This window comes from Mesoplodon mirus (genome assembly GCF_964341445.2).
Source record: "Mesoplodon mirus genome assembly, chromosome: 17".
Lineage (NCBI taxonomy): Eukaryota > Metazoa > Chordata > Mammalia > Artiodactyla > Ziphiidae > Mesoplodon > Mesoplodon mirus.
The window spans coordinates 18,960,451-18,980,308 of NC_138993.1; the positions used below are offsets into that span (position 1 = coordinate 18,960,451).

Sequence of the window (19,858 nt, forward strand, 5' to 3'; positions counted from 1 at the left end):
CCAATAAACAATATCTATTTTCAGTTGCCAAAAAGTGCCCTAAGTTACCACATTCCTCTTCTTGTTTCAAAGAAGATAGCCAATCGCAACTAGAATGGCTGCATAGGAAACAGGTTCATTTTGTCATTCATTCGCTTCTCAGCACACACTGGCTAATATTTTCCCTTAGAAATTACTGTATAAATGAAGGTTAAATTATCAGATCAACCCTCAAAAACTTAACTATCATTTAAAATAATATTTCTATGTAAAAGTCTGGTGAATTATAATAGGACAATACAACATCATCCAGTTGTACCCAACAAAAAGGTACCCCAAATCCCAAAGGCAACATGAAATTCCTTTCTTGTCTTCCTCAGCACACAACCAGGAATGATTTCACATGTCCTAGTCCCCATCATGAGCTCCATCAGGAGATGAGTTTTAAACTGTGCCAGTTCCTGTAGAAAGTAGGGTCAAAGCCAGGAGGAGAAAAGGGTAGGATACAAAAGCAGTAACATTTATTCATATATATATATAGATAGATAGATAGATAGATAGATAGATAGATATGTATATTCAAGTCTGAAGCCCAAAACTATTAACTGCTACAGTTCAGTTAAAAAAAGAAAAAAGTTTTCTGTGAACCAGCCTGGAAATCTAACTACCATATTGTACTTGCAAAGAGATTTGGAACACAACCAGCTTAAAAGTTGGAAACTATCTATACTCACCAAACTCTCTACAATCAACTACCCCTTCTCAACTTTCTGAAAACTAAAAGCCTAGTATTTATGGAAGAGAGAGAAGTGAAGGACTTTTTAACGGCATGCACAGAAACAGCTTTGTACGTGAAGTACCCAAATCAGTGGAAATATACATTAGGTGCTTTGGGATGATACTAATAATATCATTCATCCAAGATACTTCAAGTATTCCTTTTTAGTATGGAGTTCTAGAATATGTTCAGATCTTTGGAACTGTGAGATTTGTTTTCTCCTTTTTTTTATTACCAGATGCTATGGACTGAATGCTTGTGTCCCCCAAAAATTCATATGCTGAAAACCTAATACCCAATGTGATGTTATTAGGGGATGAGGCCTTCAGGAGTGATTAGGTCAGGAGGGCAGAGCCCTCATGAATGGAATTGGTGCCCTTATAAAAGAAGCCAGTAAAAGCTCCCACCCACTCTGCCAAGTGAGGCCAGTGACAACGCCCTATCTATGAACAAGTAAGTGGGCCCTCACCAGACACAGAATCTGCCAGCACCATAATCTTGGACTTCCCAGCCTCCAAAACTGTGAGAAATAAATTTCTATTGTTTATAAGCTACCCAGTTTATGGTATTTGTTATAATAGTCCAAATAGACTAAGACATCAGAGATTTTTTTTAATGGTTTTAAATAGTTATTTTTATGTGATGTACATAAGCATATTTTGTTGCGTTGATCTGATCAGTAAAAAAAGACATACATATACTCTACTACAATGCTGATGAGAAAGTAAACTCATTAAAAGTGTCTGGAGTGCAATTTAGCAATAATTACCAAGAGTTTTATACATGTTCATAGCTTTTGACTCAGTAATTCAACTTGTAAGAATGTATTCTAATAATCAGAGATTGATTCATGAATTTATTTAACAAGTTATCAAAGACTTACTTTCTGCCAGGCATCACTCTTATGAATAAGGATGTTTAATCACATTATTTTACAGCTCCAAAGTTGGGGGAAAAAATGTCATATAACAGTAAGAGTTAACAAATTAAAATACATATAATGAATAAAATATTACACTACCACTGGAAACTATGTTATCAAATATCAAACAATATTTAATAACATAAGAAAATGCTCATATGTTAAGAAAAAATTTTTTAACAAGATACAAACCTATATGTAACTATATGTAATTACATATAACTACATGTATGGGATCATACACGTAGTTTTATACAGTATGCTTTAGATCTTATTAGTCAGGGTCCTTGGTTAAGTTACTTAACCTCGCTCTACTTCAGTGTCTTCATCTATAAAATGAACGTTTTACATTTTACATGTAAAATAAAGATTTTATATTTCACATCTTAATGGATTGTCAAATGGGTTCTTTGAAAAGTGTTTATAATATTCCCCAGCACATATAAAGCATCAATAATTATTTGCTGGTGGTATACACATACAGATGCAAAGAAAAAATGGAAGAAATATTTCAAAATATTATCAAAGATCCTGAATTCTAACATACCTAATTCTAAGGCAATCAGGAAATTTGAACACTATGTATTATGAGATATGAAAAATTATTTTATAAGATATAAAAAATTATTTTATGAGGTATAAAATCATTTTATGAGGCATTTTTTGTTTTTTAAAACGTCTTTATAGCAGAGTGAAGTATTTATGAATAAAATAGGATACCTAAAATTTGCTTTAAAATACTTTGGTGGGGGGCCTACATGGAGAGTTTTGGGTTTTTTTAAATTTTTAATGTTATCAGAAGTAAATTGCCTCTGGGTAACAGAATTGTTACTAGCTTTGCTTTATATTTTCCATTTTCTAAATTTTCTACAGTGATTAAAAATTATTTTTAAAATTAGAAAAATGTTTTCAAAAAATTTTAAGACAATCCTTACCAAGACTCCATCCACAGATGAAACTTTCTCCCAAGTTAACCAAGCTCTTTCTCTGACATGATCTGGTATCCTTAATTTCTGACATAATGCAGTAAAATCAGGTTCTTCAGTTTCTTCAAACTCAAGCCTACCAAACGAAAAAATATATATAATAGGCACATACTTACAATCAAAATAATAAATATTTGTTTCAATATTTTGCATATACTAGCACTATCCTGAAAGACAGCATCACTAAATACTTTAGGATCTTATTTATCTTCGAAAAAAATTACACTTAGAATTTAAACACATGTTTATCTTCTTCGGTCTTTCCAAAACAAGAATACCACACAGTGAAAAATGTCTGCTGGTCTGGTGAATTACATATTTTAGAGCAGCAAAATAGCCTTGTGAAGGAAAGTAAGTACAATAACTAAAACTGTTTGGGAAAGCTGGGATGATACTAGCCAAGAGGAAAGCCTTAGATAATATTACAAAATGAATTCAATATCAGTAACTTTGCTAAAATACAATCAATGTTTCATTTAATCTACCTACTAGTATTTCTTACATGATGATCAAATTCAGCCTTTTCTTCTTGATCTTTCTTAACCAAGACAGGCAGTCAAAAAATTCTTGCCTAATTCTTTTTCATTCACTTAATGTCTATCTGACATCTAATAATAATAATAGTAGTACGAGACATAGCTTACAGTTTTTAGTATTTGCTATGGCCCCATACAAAGTACCCTGGATGAAGGTAGACTGAACCCCACATCAGCCCTATTAGGTAAGTACTCTTATTATCCTTGTTTTACAGATAAGTACCAAATCAGAGAAGTGGAAGTACTCACCTGAGATCACAGCCAGTAAATGGGAAACCCTGATATAAACCCAATAACCTAACTCTATAATCCATGCCCCTGACCACTATTCCAGACTGCCAACCCTACTTCGAAACATAATTACCTTTTGGTTATCTCAAGAATGAAGATGGTGTGTTGTTCCTAGTGATGGTTTCCCTTACAACTGTTATCACTTAAGCCAGAGCTAATACAATAGAAGGAAGACCTCAACTCTCAGAGTAGACATGGGCTCTGTCACTGGAAATGCAGTTGGACTGGGCCCTGAATCCATCCCAAGTAAGTTTCTCGGCTTCAGATTGCCAGGCAGTGGTTCTATCCTTGTTAAGCAGTTAACCTGTAGAGTTTGATAGCCCATGCTAAGGAAACATTTTATGGGTAAGGATAATCAAGAACAGACTGCATGGTTTTGACTTACAGGAGAATTTTTGATAGTTCCATCACTTAAAGGTATATAAAATACAGTTTTGCAAAATAAAAGAAACAAAGTCTCTTTTCCCAGGTGGTGGCCAGAACTTCACTATTTCTGGTTACCCTACAATAATCAAGAATGCTTCCAAGCTCTGTGGATAACATGGGGTTCTTTACAGTAGACTTCACTGCACTTTACAAAGGGAAACTGGAAAGTACTGGATACATCAGTTTAATCAGAAACGAATGTCTTCTCCCAGAACATCCCTGGGCTTTTTTTTTTTAAACTAACGAGAACGATTTTTAATTAATACATAAGACAGTCTAAATATATGAATTTCGAATAGCTTTTCACAAGCCATTTCCAAAGCCCATTCCAATCTTTAACAATTTGTCCCGAATTCTGTTAGTGTCTGGGGAGATAAGAGAAATAGGACTTGCTGATGGACTAGAACTGCAGGAGGGAGTACTGAGGGACGGAAAGGAGTCCCATTCCCTTGAAACTGATGTGTAGTCTCAAAGTAGGGCTAATGCTGACAATAATAATGACAACTATATTCGTTCAATCTTAGGTTCTAACCATAAAGCATCAAAATAAGCTGCTGCAATATATATCTCCTTGTCATATTCTACTGCATTATCACGGACTTACTTAAATTTAGAATCCACTTAGGAGAAAAAAAAATAATTCCATGTGAGCATAAAAAACACTAATTTTGTACTCAAACAAACAAAACAAAAACGGAGGACACCAGGATCCTCGCTGGCTCAAAGCCAAAACGCAAAATGGAAGAAATAATGAGGCACGCTGAAGCAGACTAACATGAAAGAAGAGTTTTATGCAACGAGAAAAAAGAAAAAGTTTAGAAACTTTCAAGCTCTTGGGCTAAATGTCTCACAATATTTTTGCCCATGCACCAGTTCCTCTAAAGAGTTATGTTCCACCAGTCACTACCGATGGCTGTGAATCCTCACGTACTGAAAGCACTCTTCTAAGGGAACGCCATAAAGCACCTCAGCCGAGTTTCCTGGGGGGCAACTGACACCCAGGACCCTGCGCTTCACGTCCGATGGCATCTCTGCAGCAGCGTCCAAGGCTTTTCTGGTTGGCCTCTCCCAGGACTGGGCTTCAGATGCAGCTGCACGCCCAGAGGAAAATACTTTCCAACTGCTGCATCGCAGGAGACCAAAACAGAAAGTCAAATGACCACCGGAGGACTACAAACCTCAATAGGAGAAAAACCTCTCCACCAGGCACCAGTTAGTTTTTTTCTTTTTTTTTTTTCGTTTTGCATTTGATGGGGTCTCGAAATCACCCGCCGCCTGCGAGACTCCAGTCTCGCGGAGGAAAGGCGGCACCTGTCACTTCGCTCAGCGACCCGAGCCCCACCCGCCCGACACCTGTCAAGCTGGAGCCGAGACCCCTCCCGGCCGCCCTCCCCTCGCTCCCGAACCCAGACTCCTGTCAGCCTCCTCCGGGCGCTCCGCGGCGGTGGGGCGCCGGGAGGGTCCCTACTCCCGCCGGGACCCGGTCCCCGGCAGAGACGCGCCCCCGCCTAGACGCCGCGGCGCCCGCCGACGCACCCTCGGGGCGCCCTTCCTGTGCGCCGCCCGCGGCGGCGGCTCGGCTCGCTCACCTGGCCAGAGGCAGGTCCTCGGGGCCGCTGTCCTGCTCGGGGTCCTCCTCAGGAGGGGGCGGCGGGGGAGGCGGCGGCGGCTCCGCGGCGGCGGCGGCGGCTGCTGCTCTACGGGGGGTTTTGGGCGGCATGACGCCCTCGCAGGGCAGGCGCCGGCGGACGCTGGAGGAGGGCCGGGGAGGGAGGACGCGCGCACGTCGGGCACGCCCCGTCCTCTACCGACTCCCGTTACAAAAATAATTTGAACGTCCCCTGAGAAAAACCGACGAGCCCTCCCCCGCCCGGCAACCGAGCGCCGCGTCCAACCGCGGGAAAACGTCACTTCCGCCAGCGGCGTCACGTCCGCGAAGCTCCCGGGCCCGCCGGCGTCGGGAGGGCACCGGGGTGCCGGGCGATGCGCGGGGCGGGGGCGCGGTCGGGAGGGGAACCCCGGCCTGGGCCCAGACGCCTGCCCAGAGGCAGCCACAGCCGCCTGAACCTGTCTCTTCCCGAAACTCGCCCCTCCAGGCGTGGGTTCCGGTAACGGGGCGCTACCCAGCCTGGCGGGCGAGCGCAGGCCCCATCACTATCTGCGGGTGGATCCGGAGTTACGGCGGAGGCCCCGCCGGGAGTATCTGGCGAGCGCACCCGGGGCGGGCACGCCCCTCTGCTCCGTGGGCGGTGCCCTCCCTCTCGCCCGCCGTCCTACCGCCCAATCCGTTAAGCGAAGTCGTCCGAAACAAAAACAAAAACTTCTGGAACACCTCTTAGGAGCCGAATTTTGCCAACCCTTAGGAGAGACCAAGTATGGGACAGTGACTGGCCTTTTAGAGCTCTTTTGGGGAAGGGGGTGGGCAAAAAACTGATAATAGGGTGCTAAATGATTTAACAGGGGTGTAAAATCAGGAAACACCCTCGAAATGTCTAAGGGATAGCTTCAGAGGAGCAGTGGCATTTGAATAGAAGTTTGCCCGACGGACCTAACATTCAAGGAGGACTTTGTGTACAAGGGATTGTTCTGGCCACTTTACATAATTGTCCTACTTAATACTCAGAAACAGCCCTTTAAAATGAGTCGTAGTCCTATTACACTTTCCAGCTGGGAAAACAGGCTCGGAAGAGTTAATTTGCCCAATATTACAGAGCTGATGGGTGATGTTAGGTGAGCCGACGCGTGTTGTGAAAGAACTGACCGAAATATTAACAGGGGAAGAAAAGTTAGTTTTTATTCTCTTTCCTAGGGAGGAAAGGGGCCAAACGCACAGTGGCGTTGGCCCTGAAGTGGGGGGCGGGGTGTTTGAGTCTTTTACTGAGTCTTAAAGGGCAAGATGCAAGAAAGAGGGGATGGGTTGATATCTATTCTGGTCCACAGTTGTCACCAGGCTGGCTGTGCTTCTATAGAATGTGTTTTTTTCTGAGAATAGACTTCTTGTCTTAGTAATTTTCCAGCCCTTGGGTGTCTGAAAGAGACCTGATAGTGGCTCTTGACAGACGTTACTTTATTTTGAACAACGTTAGATGGGTTTACAGGTGGTAGAGGATTTGAACCCAGATATATTTGACTCCACTTATCCATTACATCGTGTTAAAGAAAACACCAAGAGAGGGAAACAGCATGTGCAAAGGCACAAAGAGATCAGAGAAGAGTTTGCTGGAACTACCACCATCAAGCATTGGCTTAGAAACTGTCTGTTGTCTCTTGGTACTTACTTATAATAATAGAATGCCTAGTTTGAGTACATGTTTTTCTCTCATTGGCAGATGCTGTGGGTTGCCGGTTCAGAGCCTCCCAACTGAGGTGCTGTGAATAAAATACAGCTGTGCTCTGGTGTGAACCGCCCCCCCCTCATCCTTGGAACAGCTGAGCAAGGCTGAAGCAGCAGCCCCAGGCAAGTCATAGCCCTTGGGTTTATCCCTGTGTGTCGTACAATGGATTATCACTTTCTGTGTGTGCCGTGGTATATGCCAGAATGTGAAAAAGGGCTTGCAGTCATCGGCCTGATCAACAGCTGGTTCTGCCTAAGTTCAGAAACCCTCTCTCGGGGACTCAAAGTTTATCTGGTGGTAGGGTCCATGCCCAGGCCCGGCTACAGAGAGCACATACCATCACAGTGCTAATTCCACTCACCTTGCCCAGGATTAGGGTAGTCAGGAGCACAGGATCCAGTTTTGGTCTTTGCAAGATCAAAGAGAGGCTGCTGGGAGCCTGCTGAAAAGAGATACAGGGATGACATAGTTCTCCTACCCCTTAACTATTCGGAGGATGTGACACTTGCAGTTGCTGCAGCTATTGTGACTTACGACAAGCTGACCTGAGGATGAGGCAGAAATACTAAGGATGGCACAGGAGGAAAATCAGAAAATCTGGGTCCTTGGTGACATAACTGAGCCTCTGATTTGACCAACCCTGGAGCTGACCTGAACAGAGCTGGGGTTTTCAGTTGTTTCCACCAAAAAGCATCATAACTGATAATATTGCTCCAGTGAACCCCTTCAGGATAGACACCCATCATTGAGGTTGCCCTTAGTACCTAGCACTGTGTTGGGCACACAGTAAATGCTTGTTTGCTAAAACTGGGGAGGGAAGGAAAGCAGAGGAAAGTTCTAGGAACTGAAGTAAACTCTCTTCATATATAGATATGACTTGCTTTGTTAAACCCAACTTATCAACACCTGGGTTTACTATAATTACGATAGCTTAAGAGAGATTTCTCAATTTACAAAAGGATGTGTGTCTTTACCATGGATTACTTTAACTATGTTCCCTACTATAGAGTCCTCATACCAAACTCAGAAGGAACTGAGTCAATCAACATCCTTGTATTCCCCCACAGCTTTCTGTTGCCCCACCAAAGAAGTGTTAGAAATTCTGCAGATTCTTCAAAGAAGTTTCCCCTGATCTTCCTCTACCTGCATAGTACTTGTAAGATTACCGTAAAACAGAAAAAAAAAAGTCTTTCTTAAATTTTCTACCAGGAGATAGAACTCTCTTCAGTTTGAGGCCCCTTCAATGATAACAGAATTTTTTTTTTAGTCTCCCCTAGTCTAAGAAGCCTTCCTTCGACTTTTTTTGTAAGCTACCACACTGTTTCTGTTTCTTTCCCATCTACCTTCTTGAAAGGGTAGTCCCCATTTGTGCTCTCACTCTCCCAACTCCTCAGCCTGCCTCTCTTTGACTGCCTCCACCAGCACTCCACTGAAACCACTCTTTCAAAGGTCACCAGTGTCCTAATTGTCAACTCATGGCTTCTTTTTGGTCCTCGACCTACTTGACCTTTCTTGTAGTTAACACAGTTAACCACTTCCTCTTTCTTAAAACTTCCCTAGTCTTCCACAAATCCATGACCTCCTTGTTCACCTCCTCTCTTCTGTTACTTCAGAAGCTCCTCCACTAGTTCTCCCAGCAGTGCTATTCAAAGTGTGGTCCTTGGACCAGTGCCAGTCTGTAAACTGCTCGTGTTTGGTCCACAAGGAGATAAGTACATAGGTTAAGAGTAAATGCTTAGCAGCATTTATAGGAGCTTCACATTTCAGCGATATCCAAGCATGTGATCATTGGACGCCCCTCATTAAACAGAGTATAGAGTGGTTCAGATGTTCTCCAACCTGCGTGGTGAGTTGCAGGTCAGTGGCATGATTGTGTCCTTGTCATGTGCCGGAGGACCACATTAGTGAAGGAGTGAAATTTTTAAGGTTAGTTTGTCAACTATAACCCAAAAGTGAATACAAATCTTGAAAATGTAAATATTTATTTACTTTTATAACTTGTTATTTTTACAGTCATTTTAATTTTTAATCAAGCCTGTTTTTTGAAATTCATAGCTAAACTTGGGAAGTAAAATTTGTGTCATTTGTTTGTAACCCTAAATTGTAGATGGTGAAATAAGCCTCACTGTCCTGTTTCATCAAGAAAAGACACATCAGTAGTGGGTCAGTAATAATAGTAGTAAACCAAATAATAACCAGAGAAGTGATCCCAAGAGTTAAAGATCTGAGTGTTTGTACGAATTTTACTCAGAAATAATCCCCCATCTACTGAGCTCACAGCCATAACTCATAGTAAAGTACTAAAATCATGAACTGACTAATGAAGCAATAAAGCCATCAAATTTCAATGGCATTTACATATAAAATATAAAGAAACTAACTATGAATGTGATAAAACATTTTGAATTTTTATTTTCCATGAAAATAAATGCACATAGGGAATTCATGGATCCAGAATCCATTTCTTTCATTGAAAGATAATTTAAATGTAACTATATCTTAATAGGATCAATCTTTGGAATGGGCTACTGATGAAGAATTGAAGAAGCATTTTGAAAATAAAGCATCATTTGCTTCATTTGAGATAAAAATTAAAAGTGAATATCTGAGCTTGCTGAAATTGTTTTAAAATCTCTTCTTGCAGGGAATTCTCTGGCAGTCCAGTGGTTAGGACTTGGTGCTTTCACTGCTGGGGCCCGGGTCCATCCTGGTTGGGGAACTAAGATCCCGCAAGCCACATGGCCAAAATAAATAAATAAATGAAATAAATCTCTTCTTCCATTCCCTTAAACATACCTTAAACATACCTTTGAGAGACTGATTTCTCTGCTATTAGTGTTCTCAAATACAACATAGAAACAGTTTAGATATACATTATCTCCTGCTAGTGGCATTGTCAGCAATCCAACCTAGATTAGAGGATTTAACAAGCAAGAAGCACATTCATTTGTCATGTTAAAAACTTTAAATATTGACAAACTTAAAATATTAAATACTGTCATAGTATTTAATTTGAGAAATTGCCAATTCACTACCAATCTTTTGTTTAGTTGTTATGACCATGGAATGATAGGAAATTAAGGGTGTATTAGCAATTCTCTATATTAATCACCTATATGTACACTTTCAGTGAACAAAGTGCAGTTTCTGTACTTTTTTCTTTTATCCTATGTTATTTTTGTTTTAATTCTGTTTTTTGAAATGTAATTTTGTGTCTGTTTAAAATACTTAAAGCGTGAGCTTGTGTTCGGTGTGCCTTTTTTGTTTTCATTTGATTTTTCTAGTACTTTTCAAAATTTTATTTTCCGAAAGTTTATTTTTCATGAAAAATTGGAAATTAAAAGAAAGGAAAGTTCGTTCCTTCACAGATAGTGTGAGATAGCACTGGCCTAGGAGATCTTCAACTCTCTTCTTGCTCTATTTCATTCCCATGATTTAAATCACCTCCCACATGTGTGTTCTTAGATTCTTTCTGGTTTCAGGAAACAGAGACCTACTCAGTTTACCTGAATTATTCAGGGTTTATGATTAGTTTAGGGGAAAAAAGTGAAAAAGACAAAAAAAAGAAAAGAAAAAGAGTCCCTGCTGCAGCATTCATGTATCTTGTCATCCATCCAACAGCAGGCAATGTGAATGTTGTTTTATTCTTCATCTCTTTGTACTGTTCTCCTGCCACAATGACCTACTTTCCATGCCATCAGTTCACACTCATGAGGAGAGAGAATATGATTGATTTCCCTACTAAACTGTAATTTATATTAGCAGGATCAGACAACATAATTTGCGGGGCCCAGTGAAAATGAAAATGCAGAGCCTCTTGTTCAAAAATTATTGAGACTTTCAAGATGGTGACAGGAGAACACTAAACCAAGCGCGAGGCCCGTCTAACATGGAGTGTTATAGAACTGCATGGCTCACGTGCCTAGAAAGCCAGGTCTGTCCGTGAGGGTAGATCTATGTTCTGCTAACTAGGGTGCCCCCATGCCTGGCATGTACCCACCACACTGAGCAGTCAGTTGGGCTTGATACCAAAGGGTAGCTAGTTTAGTACTATACTATTATATTAGTTTCCCCTCCTTCCCTGCCCACTCCCGTTTGTCTTCACTCACGTTTCTCTCAAATTGCCTTCAGGCTCTATCTTCTAGAGAACCCAAGCTAAAAGATGCGGCATCAGGAGTGTCCTGAAGACAGTCGGGATGGGATATTGGAGTTGAGTTCCTCACTGATTTTGTGGTGATAAAGACCCAGGGCATGGTAAGTAGGACCATACAGTGATATCATAATTACTAAGCTTCCCACCTGTGGCCCATTGGGGTGCAGTGCACACAGACAGTGGGGCGCTGGAACGTGTGATAGCTGTGGTGTTTGAACAGTATGGGGATAATAGGATAGAATGGATTCTGTTGATGGAATTGTAAACCTTGCAAAAGAAAATGATACCTCAGGGCAGCCAATTGTCACCTTAAAGCACCCTGAGAAAGTGAGAGGGCCTCTACTGGCAGTTTTTTAAAAGACTGATTTCCTATAGCCTAAAGCAAACTATACTGAGAATCAGGCCTGGGACCCGATTATAAGGGCAGCAGAGCTGAAAAAGCAACTAAATGCATAGACTTGAAGGGTCTCCTATGTCCACATTTAGTCCCTGAAAGGAAAAAGAGAGCTAAGACCTAGGAATGGGACATTTGAGTGGGTGACCCTGAGAATACTGAATCCCCCAATTCTCCCCTGTGGGACACTGGAAAAAATTTAGCAACCGGCTCTCAGGAGGGGGATGCAGGGAAGGGCCATATTTGTAGCATTTGCCAATTTCTGTTGAATAAACACTCTCAACTTAATCAATTTCAAGCTACCAACATAATGTCACTAAGCAGAGTTGAGAAGAGATGCACACAATTGGCTCCTGAGAGTTGATATGAGCCAGCTCGAACCCACCAGTGCCCTGAACCCTCTGGCTGGTAGAAACATCATCTCTTCTCTTGCCTGTAAACCATGCAGTGACTCCTGAAGCAAGTGGCTCTCCAAAGGGACTTGCAGCCATTTGCCAGTGTAACTATGCACTGGAAAAAAAGAAATGCCCAGAGTCTTCAAGAACTGTTAGATACAGCATCTGAGCTAACACGATACCATCCTGATTCTCCAGTTAGAATTGGGACCAATGGAATTTTGGATCAACTCCAACTTATAGTGGGTCCAGAAGGTCTGTGAACACATTCTGTGGTTAAGTCACTGAATGTATAATTAGGACAGATAACTCTTAACAAGTGGCAAAATCCTCACATCGGTTCCCTGACCTGTGGAGTACTAGCCATTATTTAGGATGGGCCACGTAGAGGTCCCTGAAACTGGCACTTATACCCCCAAGCCAGGAGAGTAATTTAGAAGGAGGACAGCATCTTAGAAAGAATTGTGAAGACTTACATCACTATCAAAGATTTAAAGGGTGGAGAGATTTTGATTTCCATCATATCCTCATTCAACCAATTCTTCTGTCTGACCCCTGCAAAAATGGGATCATGGCAGATGACAGTAGACTACCATAAACTTGACCAGTTGATAGCCCCCATTAGAAGTTGCCATGCTTCATGTGGTATCTTCACTAGAGCAGATCAACCTGGACTTTGGCATTTGGTATAGATGTATTAATTGGTAAATGTGATTTTCCTGAGTTCCATCAGTAGGAAGGATCAAAACCACTTTGCCTTTGTATAGAAAGGATAGGAGTACACATTTGCTTTCTAGCGTCAGAGCTATTTTAACTCTGTCCTCTGTCCTGGTGAGCATGAAGGGGCACGTAATCTAGATCAATGCCTCTTAAGCTATCTGTGGTGAAGGACCGTTTGTTTGTTTGTTTGTTTTCAATATGCTTAAAGTAGTACTTTTGGAAATTACTGAACTTGCCCGGTACATAACTTACTGCATGCACATGCTAATCACCACATGAGTCTGACAGTAAAGAAGACGATCTGTACCCTGTTCAATAAGATGAGTCTTCTGATCATGTTCTTGGAGGTCACAGCCCTGTCAAATTGTTATAAAAGGCTCTAAACCTAGATTTTCAAATTTCTCAATTTATCTCACCATGAGCCAGTAACCAAGAGTTTACCATCCAGCACCAGTCTGTAGACTGCACTTTGAATAGCACAGTCTAAATGGCCTAGTAAAACACATGCATGTTGCAGAACACAAGATAGACTCTATGGTAATCCAAGAGCTTGCCATGTCAATGAAGATTTTAGGATTACAATGTTCTGGGAATGCTAGGAATATCACCTTTAATGTAAAGAACAAGTTGTTGCACCTCTCACCTCTTACCATTAAGAGAAAGACTCATCACTTTGCGGACCTCTTTGGAGTTCGAGGGCGGCATATACTGTCTCTGGGAATATAACTACAACCCATTTATCAGATGACATAATTGCTAGTGGGTGCCCAGAGACATCTCTAGATCAGGTCCAGGCTTCAGTGCAAGATGCCCTGCTACTTGAGCTGTATAATCTAGCAGATCCAATGGGATGAGAGGTATTTGTGGTGAATAAGTGATGTACAGAGTCTCTGGCAAGCCCTAGTATCAGTTATAGCCCTAAGTTTCTGGAGCAAGGCAATGTCTTCTACAACAGAGAATTACTCTCTATTTGAAAAATCAGCTCTGTTTTTGCTCCTGGGCCCAAATGCAGACTGAGTGCAGACTGAATGGGAGACCAAGTGCCTAAGCAGTAGGAATAGCTCATCATGAGCTTATGATGCACTGAATTATAAGGTCTGGCAGGCACAGCATCAATCTGTGGTACAATGGATACGCTACATTCAGGATCAGGCCCAAGCAGAGACCAAGGCATGAATAAGTTATGTGAACAAATAATCCTAACTCTTATATCACAAACCTCTCCCTCAGTTCAGTCCTTTGGCCTAAGGGGGCTCTCTTAGACCAACTGATGGAGGAGGAAAGATCTTGGACCTAGTTTACACGCACTGCTTAATGCCCCCAAAATACAGTGATGATGAGATATCCTCCCTTGGGCAGACGTGTGAGCAGTACACTTGATTACTTCTTAAGAGGAAGAAGTGGCCTGAAATGTGGATATACACGCACTTCTGGGCAGAGATGAATGGCTTGGCTAGTTGGTCAGAACCTGGAAAAAAATGATTAGAATATTAGGGACAGTTTGGTCTGGAAAGCAGAATATGGATGGATCCAAGGGAGTGAGGATAAAGTGTTTATATCTTTGTGTCTCATGTGAATTTTCACCAGAGAGCATCTATCACAGAAGAGGTTCTCAGGCACCAGGTGAACAAGATGACCTGTCTTGTGGCATCAACTAGCAAAAAGATCCCATGATAGAGAGGTCATGGTGGCAAGGATGAAAGTCTTGCATGGGTCCAAAAATATGGACTCCTCACCAATTCTGATCTAGCTAGAATTCCCAACGTGCTATTTGCAGAGACCAAAACTGAGCCTTTGATATGGCATTACTCTTTGAGAAGACCAGTCAGCCACTTGATGCCAGATTGATTACATTGGACCCCTTCTACCTTAGAGGAGGCAGTGATTCATCCTTATCAGAACTAGTACCTAATCTGGTTATGAATTTGCCTTCCTTGCCCTCAGTGCCTCTGCCAGCACCACGACTCAAGAGTTTATGGAAGCCTGATATATTGACATGATTTCTCTCACAACAATGGCTCAGATCAGAGGATCCATTTTATGACAAAAGAAGAGAAACAATGAACACACGACCATGGGACCCTATGGTCTTGCTGTGTGACTCATCTGTATTAGTTAGATCTTGTTGCATAACAAAACACTCCAGACTTAGTGCATGGTTGGGCACTGCCCTACAAAATACAATATAAGCAACAAACCAACAGCTAATATATGGTGCTGTGGCCCCCAACAACTAAAATATAAAGGTGCAAGAAATGAAGAGTGGAGATAGAATTAGCCCCCTGTAGTGGATGGATGTTGTTGGTGCTTTGCTCAAATCTACTGGCACACTCATCCCTCAGCTAATGTGAGTGTTGACTGAGAATTGTCCTCAACCAAACAGGAGTTGCCTCATCTATGAAATCTATACTCCCTGAGCCCCAACAAACCTTAGCCAGTGATTGACTGACATGAGGGTACAAAAGGGTAGAGGAGAGACAGATGAAGCTTATCATCCTTGGTGTTATCTTTATCAGCAGGGGGTTTAGCTCGACTCAACCTTCTTGCCTTAAGTCTTTTCAGAGATTGTGGCTGGACACCATCTTGAATAGGACTCTGTGACAAAATGGACTTGTTCCTTCCCCCTTAGGAAAGAAGTGAGGGCATGAGCTTCTCACAAAAACTGATGCCCTTCTTTATAGTATGGGGGTGAATATAATGGGAAGGCATGAATGAAAATGAGTGGTTCAAGAGATGTATTTTATCAAACACTGCTTATGTACTCAGGTGCTCTTGTGCTTGCTTCAACAACACTTATACTAAAATCTGATGCTCTTGGCCTCACTGGCTGCAGGGCCATTAGCCACTTGTTCTGTCCCAGGCAACACTGGCAACCAACTCCTGTGGAGTATACTGCTATGGCAACAGACTTTACATGAGCACAACCTAATGGTGGCTCACCTTACACCCAAACGATATATCTCCCATCTCCTATCCTGGAGTTTTTCTTTTGTCAGTGAGGCATGAGATGCTGCAGAACCAGGCAGTACCTACACATGCACAACCCAGAAATGTGGGAGATTTAACGTCTGAGAAGAAAAAGTTTGACAAAGGGATATAGCAGGTAAATTCTTTATCTTCTTCCCAGAAGTTTGTTCTGAGATTAGAGTCATTTACATTGTCTTTCGAAAGATGCTCTCATAAGACTGAGCAATTAGTTGTATATAATACCTACTGACGTCAGGTTCATAGAAAGAGCAATGAAGTGCATATACATGTAGGAAAAGGTCTCAAAGGATGAACAACAATGTGCAGACAGAGGTTATTTCTCTTCATTCACTTTATTATTATTTTTTTTATTGGGGTATACTTGTTTTACAATGTTGTGTTAGTTTCTACTGTACAGGAGTTCCCTGTGCTATACAGCAGGTTCTCATTAGTTATGTATTTTATTTTATTTTTTAATTTAATTTTATTTATTTTTTTATACAGCAGGTTCTTATTAGTTATCCATTTTATACATATTAGTGTATATATGTCAATCCCAATCTCCCAATTCATCCTACCCGTCCCCTTTTCCCCCCTTGCTATCCATACGTTTGTTCTCTACATCTGTGTCTCTATTTCTGCCTTGTAAACCAGTTCATCTGTACCATTTTTCTAGATTCCACATATATGTGTTGATATACGATACTTGTTTTTCTCTTTCTGACTTCACTCTTTGTGACAGTCTCTAAGTCCATCCATGTCTCTACAAATGACCCAGTTTTGTTCCTTTTTATGGCTGAGCAATATTCCATTGTATATATGTACCACATCTTCTTTATCCATTCGTCTGTTGGTGGACATTTATGTTGCTTCCATGACCTGGCTATTGTAAATAGTGTTGCAGTGAACATTGGGGTGCATGTGTCTTTTTGAATTATGGTTTTCTCTAGGTATATGCCCAGTAGTGGGATTGCTGGGTCATATGGTAGTTCTATTTTTAGTTTCTTAAGGAACCTCCATACTGTTCTCCATAGTGACTGTATCAATTTACATTCCCACCAACAGTGCAAGAGGGTTCCCTTTTCTCCACACCCTCTCCAGCATTTATTGTTTGCAGATTTTCTGATGATGCCCATTCTAACGTGTGAGGTGATACCTCATTGTAGTTTTGATCTGCATTTCTCTAATAATTAGTGATGTTGAGCAGCTTTTCACGTGCCTCTTTGCCATCTGTATGTCTTCTTTGGAGATGTGTCTATTTAGGTCTTCCACCCATTTTTTGATTGGGTTGTTTGTTTTTTTGATATTGAGCTGCATGAGCTATTTGTATATTTTGGAGATTAACCCTTTGTCTGCTGATTTGTTTGCAAATATCTTCTCCCGTTCTTATGGTTATCTTTTTGTCTTTTTTGTGGTTTCCTTTGCTATACAAAAGCTTTTAAGTTTCATTAGGTTCCATTTGTTTTTTTTGTTTGTTTGTTTTTATTTCCATTACTCTAGGAGGTGGGTCAAAAAGGATCTTGCTGTGATTTATGTCAAAGAGTGTTCTTCTTATGTTTTCCTCTAAGGGTTTTATAGTGTCCAGTCTTACATTTAGGTCTTTAATCCATTTTGAGTTTATTTCTGTGTATGTGTATGATGTTAGGGAGTGTTCTAATTTCATTCTTTGACATGTTGCTGTCCAGTTTTCCCAGCACCACTTATTGAAGAGACTGTCTTTTCTCCATTGTATATCCTTGCCTCCATTGTCATAGATTAGTTGACCATAGGTGCGTGGGTTTATCTCTGGGCTTTCTATCCTCATTCACTTTATTTTTATACAGTAAGTTTAGATTTGTACAATTCCATGTATTGTGTTTTATAATAAGAAAAAACTATAGTTTTTAATTTAAAAATATATACAATCACCATTGTGAGATTCTTACATTATATGTAAAGTTTTATAATATGAGTTCATCAAAGTTGCATATTATAATCACTAGAGCAACCAATCTCCAAAAATGAAAAAAAAGGCATAACTAAAAAACAAATACACTCTAATTAAAAAGTAGCAGATGTCAGGCTGGATAAAAAAGGAAGACATGGTGATATGCTTTTTACAAGAGATTTACTTTAAATATGAAGACACAACTAGGTTGAAGTGATGGACATAAACATGTCATGAAAACTTTAATCATAAGAAAGTTAGAGTGCCTATTTTAATATAAAAGAAAGTAGGCTTCAGAACAAGGAGTTTTACCAGAGATGAAAAGGACATTTCATATTGATAAAAGGGTCACTCAAGAAGATACAACAGTTTTAAATATGCATATGTCAAATATAGCTTCAAATTCATGATGCAAGAATTGACAAAACTAAAGGGAGTAGTAGACAAATCCTTAATTATAGTTAGCGATAACAGTACTTCTTTCACAGGAATTGATAAAACAAGTACACAAAAATAATTGAGAATTTTCCAGAGTTTTTGTATTGATCTCTAATTTCAATCTGCTAAGCTCAAAAAACATACTCTGTCTGATTTCAGTCATTTGAGATTTATTCACTCTTGTTTTATGGCCCAACCTGTGGTCTATCTTGGTGAATATTCTATGTGCCTTTGAAAAGATGTATATTCTGCAGTTGTTGACTGTAATAGTCTATAAATATCAGTTAGGTTAATTTTTATATACAGTGTGATGTAGGAGTTATGGCCTATTTTTTTCCATATAAATAGTCATTTCAATACTATTTGTGAAAATCTTTATGAACAGAATATATAAAGAACTCCTCTAACTCAATAATAAAAAGACAAACAACCCAATTTTTTAAATGGGCAAAATACATGAAAAGACATTTCCCAAAGAAAGATATATGAGTGGCCAATAGCACATGGAGAAATGTTTAGTATCATTAGACATTAGGGAAATGCAAATTAAAACCACAATGACATACTCTACAACAAATAAAGTGCCTAAAATTTAAAAGATGGCAACACCAAATGATGGTACGGATGTTTAGCAACCAAAACTCTCATTCATTTATGGTGGGAGAATGTAGTACACACACTCTTAAGTTGGCCCTCTTTGATCCCTGCCCCTTAGTATTCATGCCCTATGTGCTCCCCTCCCCTTGAATATGGAACTTGTAATAGAATATGGCAATAGAATGTGGCAAAGGAGATGGGATGTACGTGATTAAATGTATTTGATTACAGGATTACATTTTATAAGATTGTACCACTCATCTTGCTGGGGTCTCTTGCTCCTTTGCTGGCTTTGAGGAAGCAGCTGGTCATTTAAGGAACCCCACATGGTAAGGAACTACAAGCAGCCTCTAGAAGCTGAGGGCAACCTCCAGCCAACAGCCAGCAAGAAATTAGAGCCCTCTGTCATACATCCAAAAGGACATGAATTCTGCTGACAACCACATGAGTCTGGAATCAGATCCTTTCCCAGGTGAGCCTCCATATGAGAAAGCAGTCTTGTTCAACACCTTGATTGCAGCCTCGCAAAGGATAAGCTAAGTTGTTCCTGACCCATGGAAACAGGGAGATTATAAATGTGTGTTGCTTTAGGCTGTTAAGTTTGTGGCAATATTATTAAGCAACAATAGATAACTAATACAGACTATAAAATGGTACAACCACTTTGGGAGATGGTTTGACAATTTTTTAAAACATTAAACATACACCAACCATGTGACCCAGATATTCCATACTCAAGAGAAACATTAGTTGGGAGTTCCCTGGTGGTCCAGTGGTTAGGACTTGGTGCTTTCACTGCCGGGGCCTGGGTTCAATCCCTGGTCAGGGAACTAAGATCCCGAAAGCTGCACGGTGTGGCCAACAAAAAAAAAAATCCTGAGAAACTTAAGTCCACAAAAAAGACCCATACATAAATATTCATAACAACTTCATTCATAACAGCCAAAAATCAGAAAAAACAAATTTCCATCCATACAAGAGTAGATAAATAAATTGTGGTATATTGATACAATA

At 40.5% G+C, this 19,858-nt stretch overlaps 1 protein-coding gene and 1 long non-coding RNA gene across 3 annotated transcripts in view; one reads left to right on the top strand and one right to left on the bottom strand.

The window, feature by feature from the left end:
* RB1 (RB transcriptional corepressor 1) overlaps nt 1–5,816 on the bottom strand; it is a 133,623-nt gene extending 127,807 nt beyond the window's left edge. The window contains exons 1-2 of one of the 2 annotated variants that reach the window (XM_082602431.1): nt 5,508–5,816; nt 2,615–2,741 (exon numbers count right to left, since the gene is read on the bottom strand). In XM_082602431.1, coding sequence (XP_082458557.1) covers nt 2,615–2,741; nt 5,508–5,638 — 258 coding nt within the window. In that variant the 5' untranslated portion in view covers nt 5,639–5,816. The remainder of the gene's footprint in view (nt 1–2,614; nt 2,742–5,507) is intronic. The other variant, XM_082602430.1, reaches the window with a different exon arrangement.
* A 154-nt stretch (nt 5,817–5,970) lies between these two features.
* On the top strand, nt 5,971–19,624 carry LOC309792688. Its single transcript, XR_014291759.1, has 5 exons — nt 5,971–6,291; nt 7,248–7,375; nt 11,385–11,507; nt 15,912–16,018; nt 19,149–19,624. It is a non-coding gene; the product is annotated as an uncharacterized lncRNA (long non-coding RNA).
* Nucleotides 19,625–19,858: the final 234 nt, after the last annotated feature.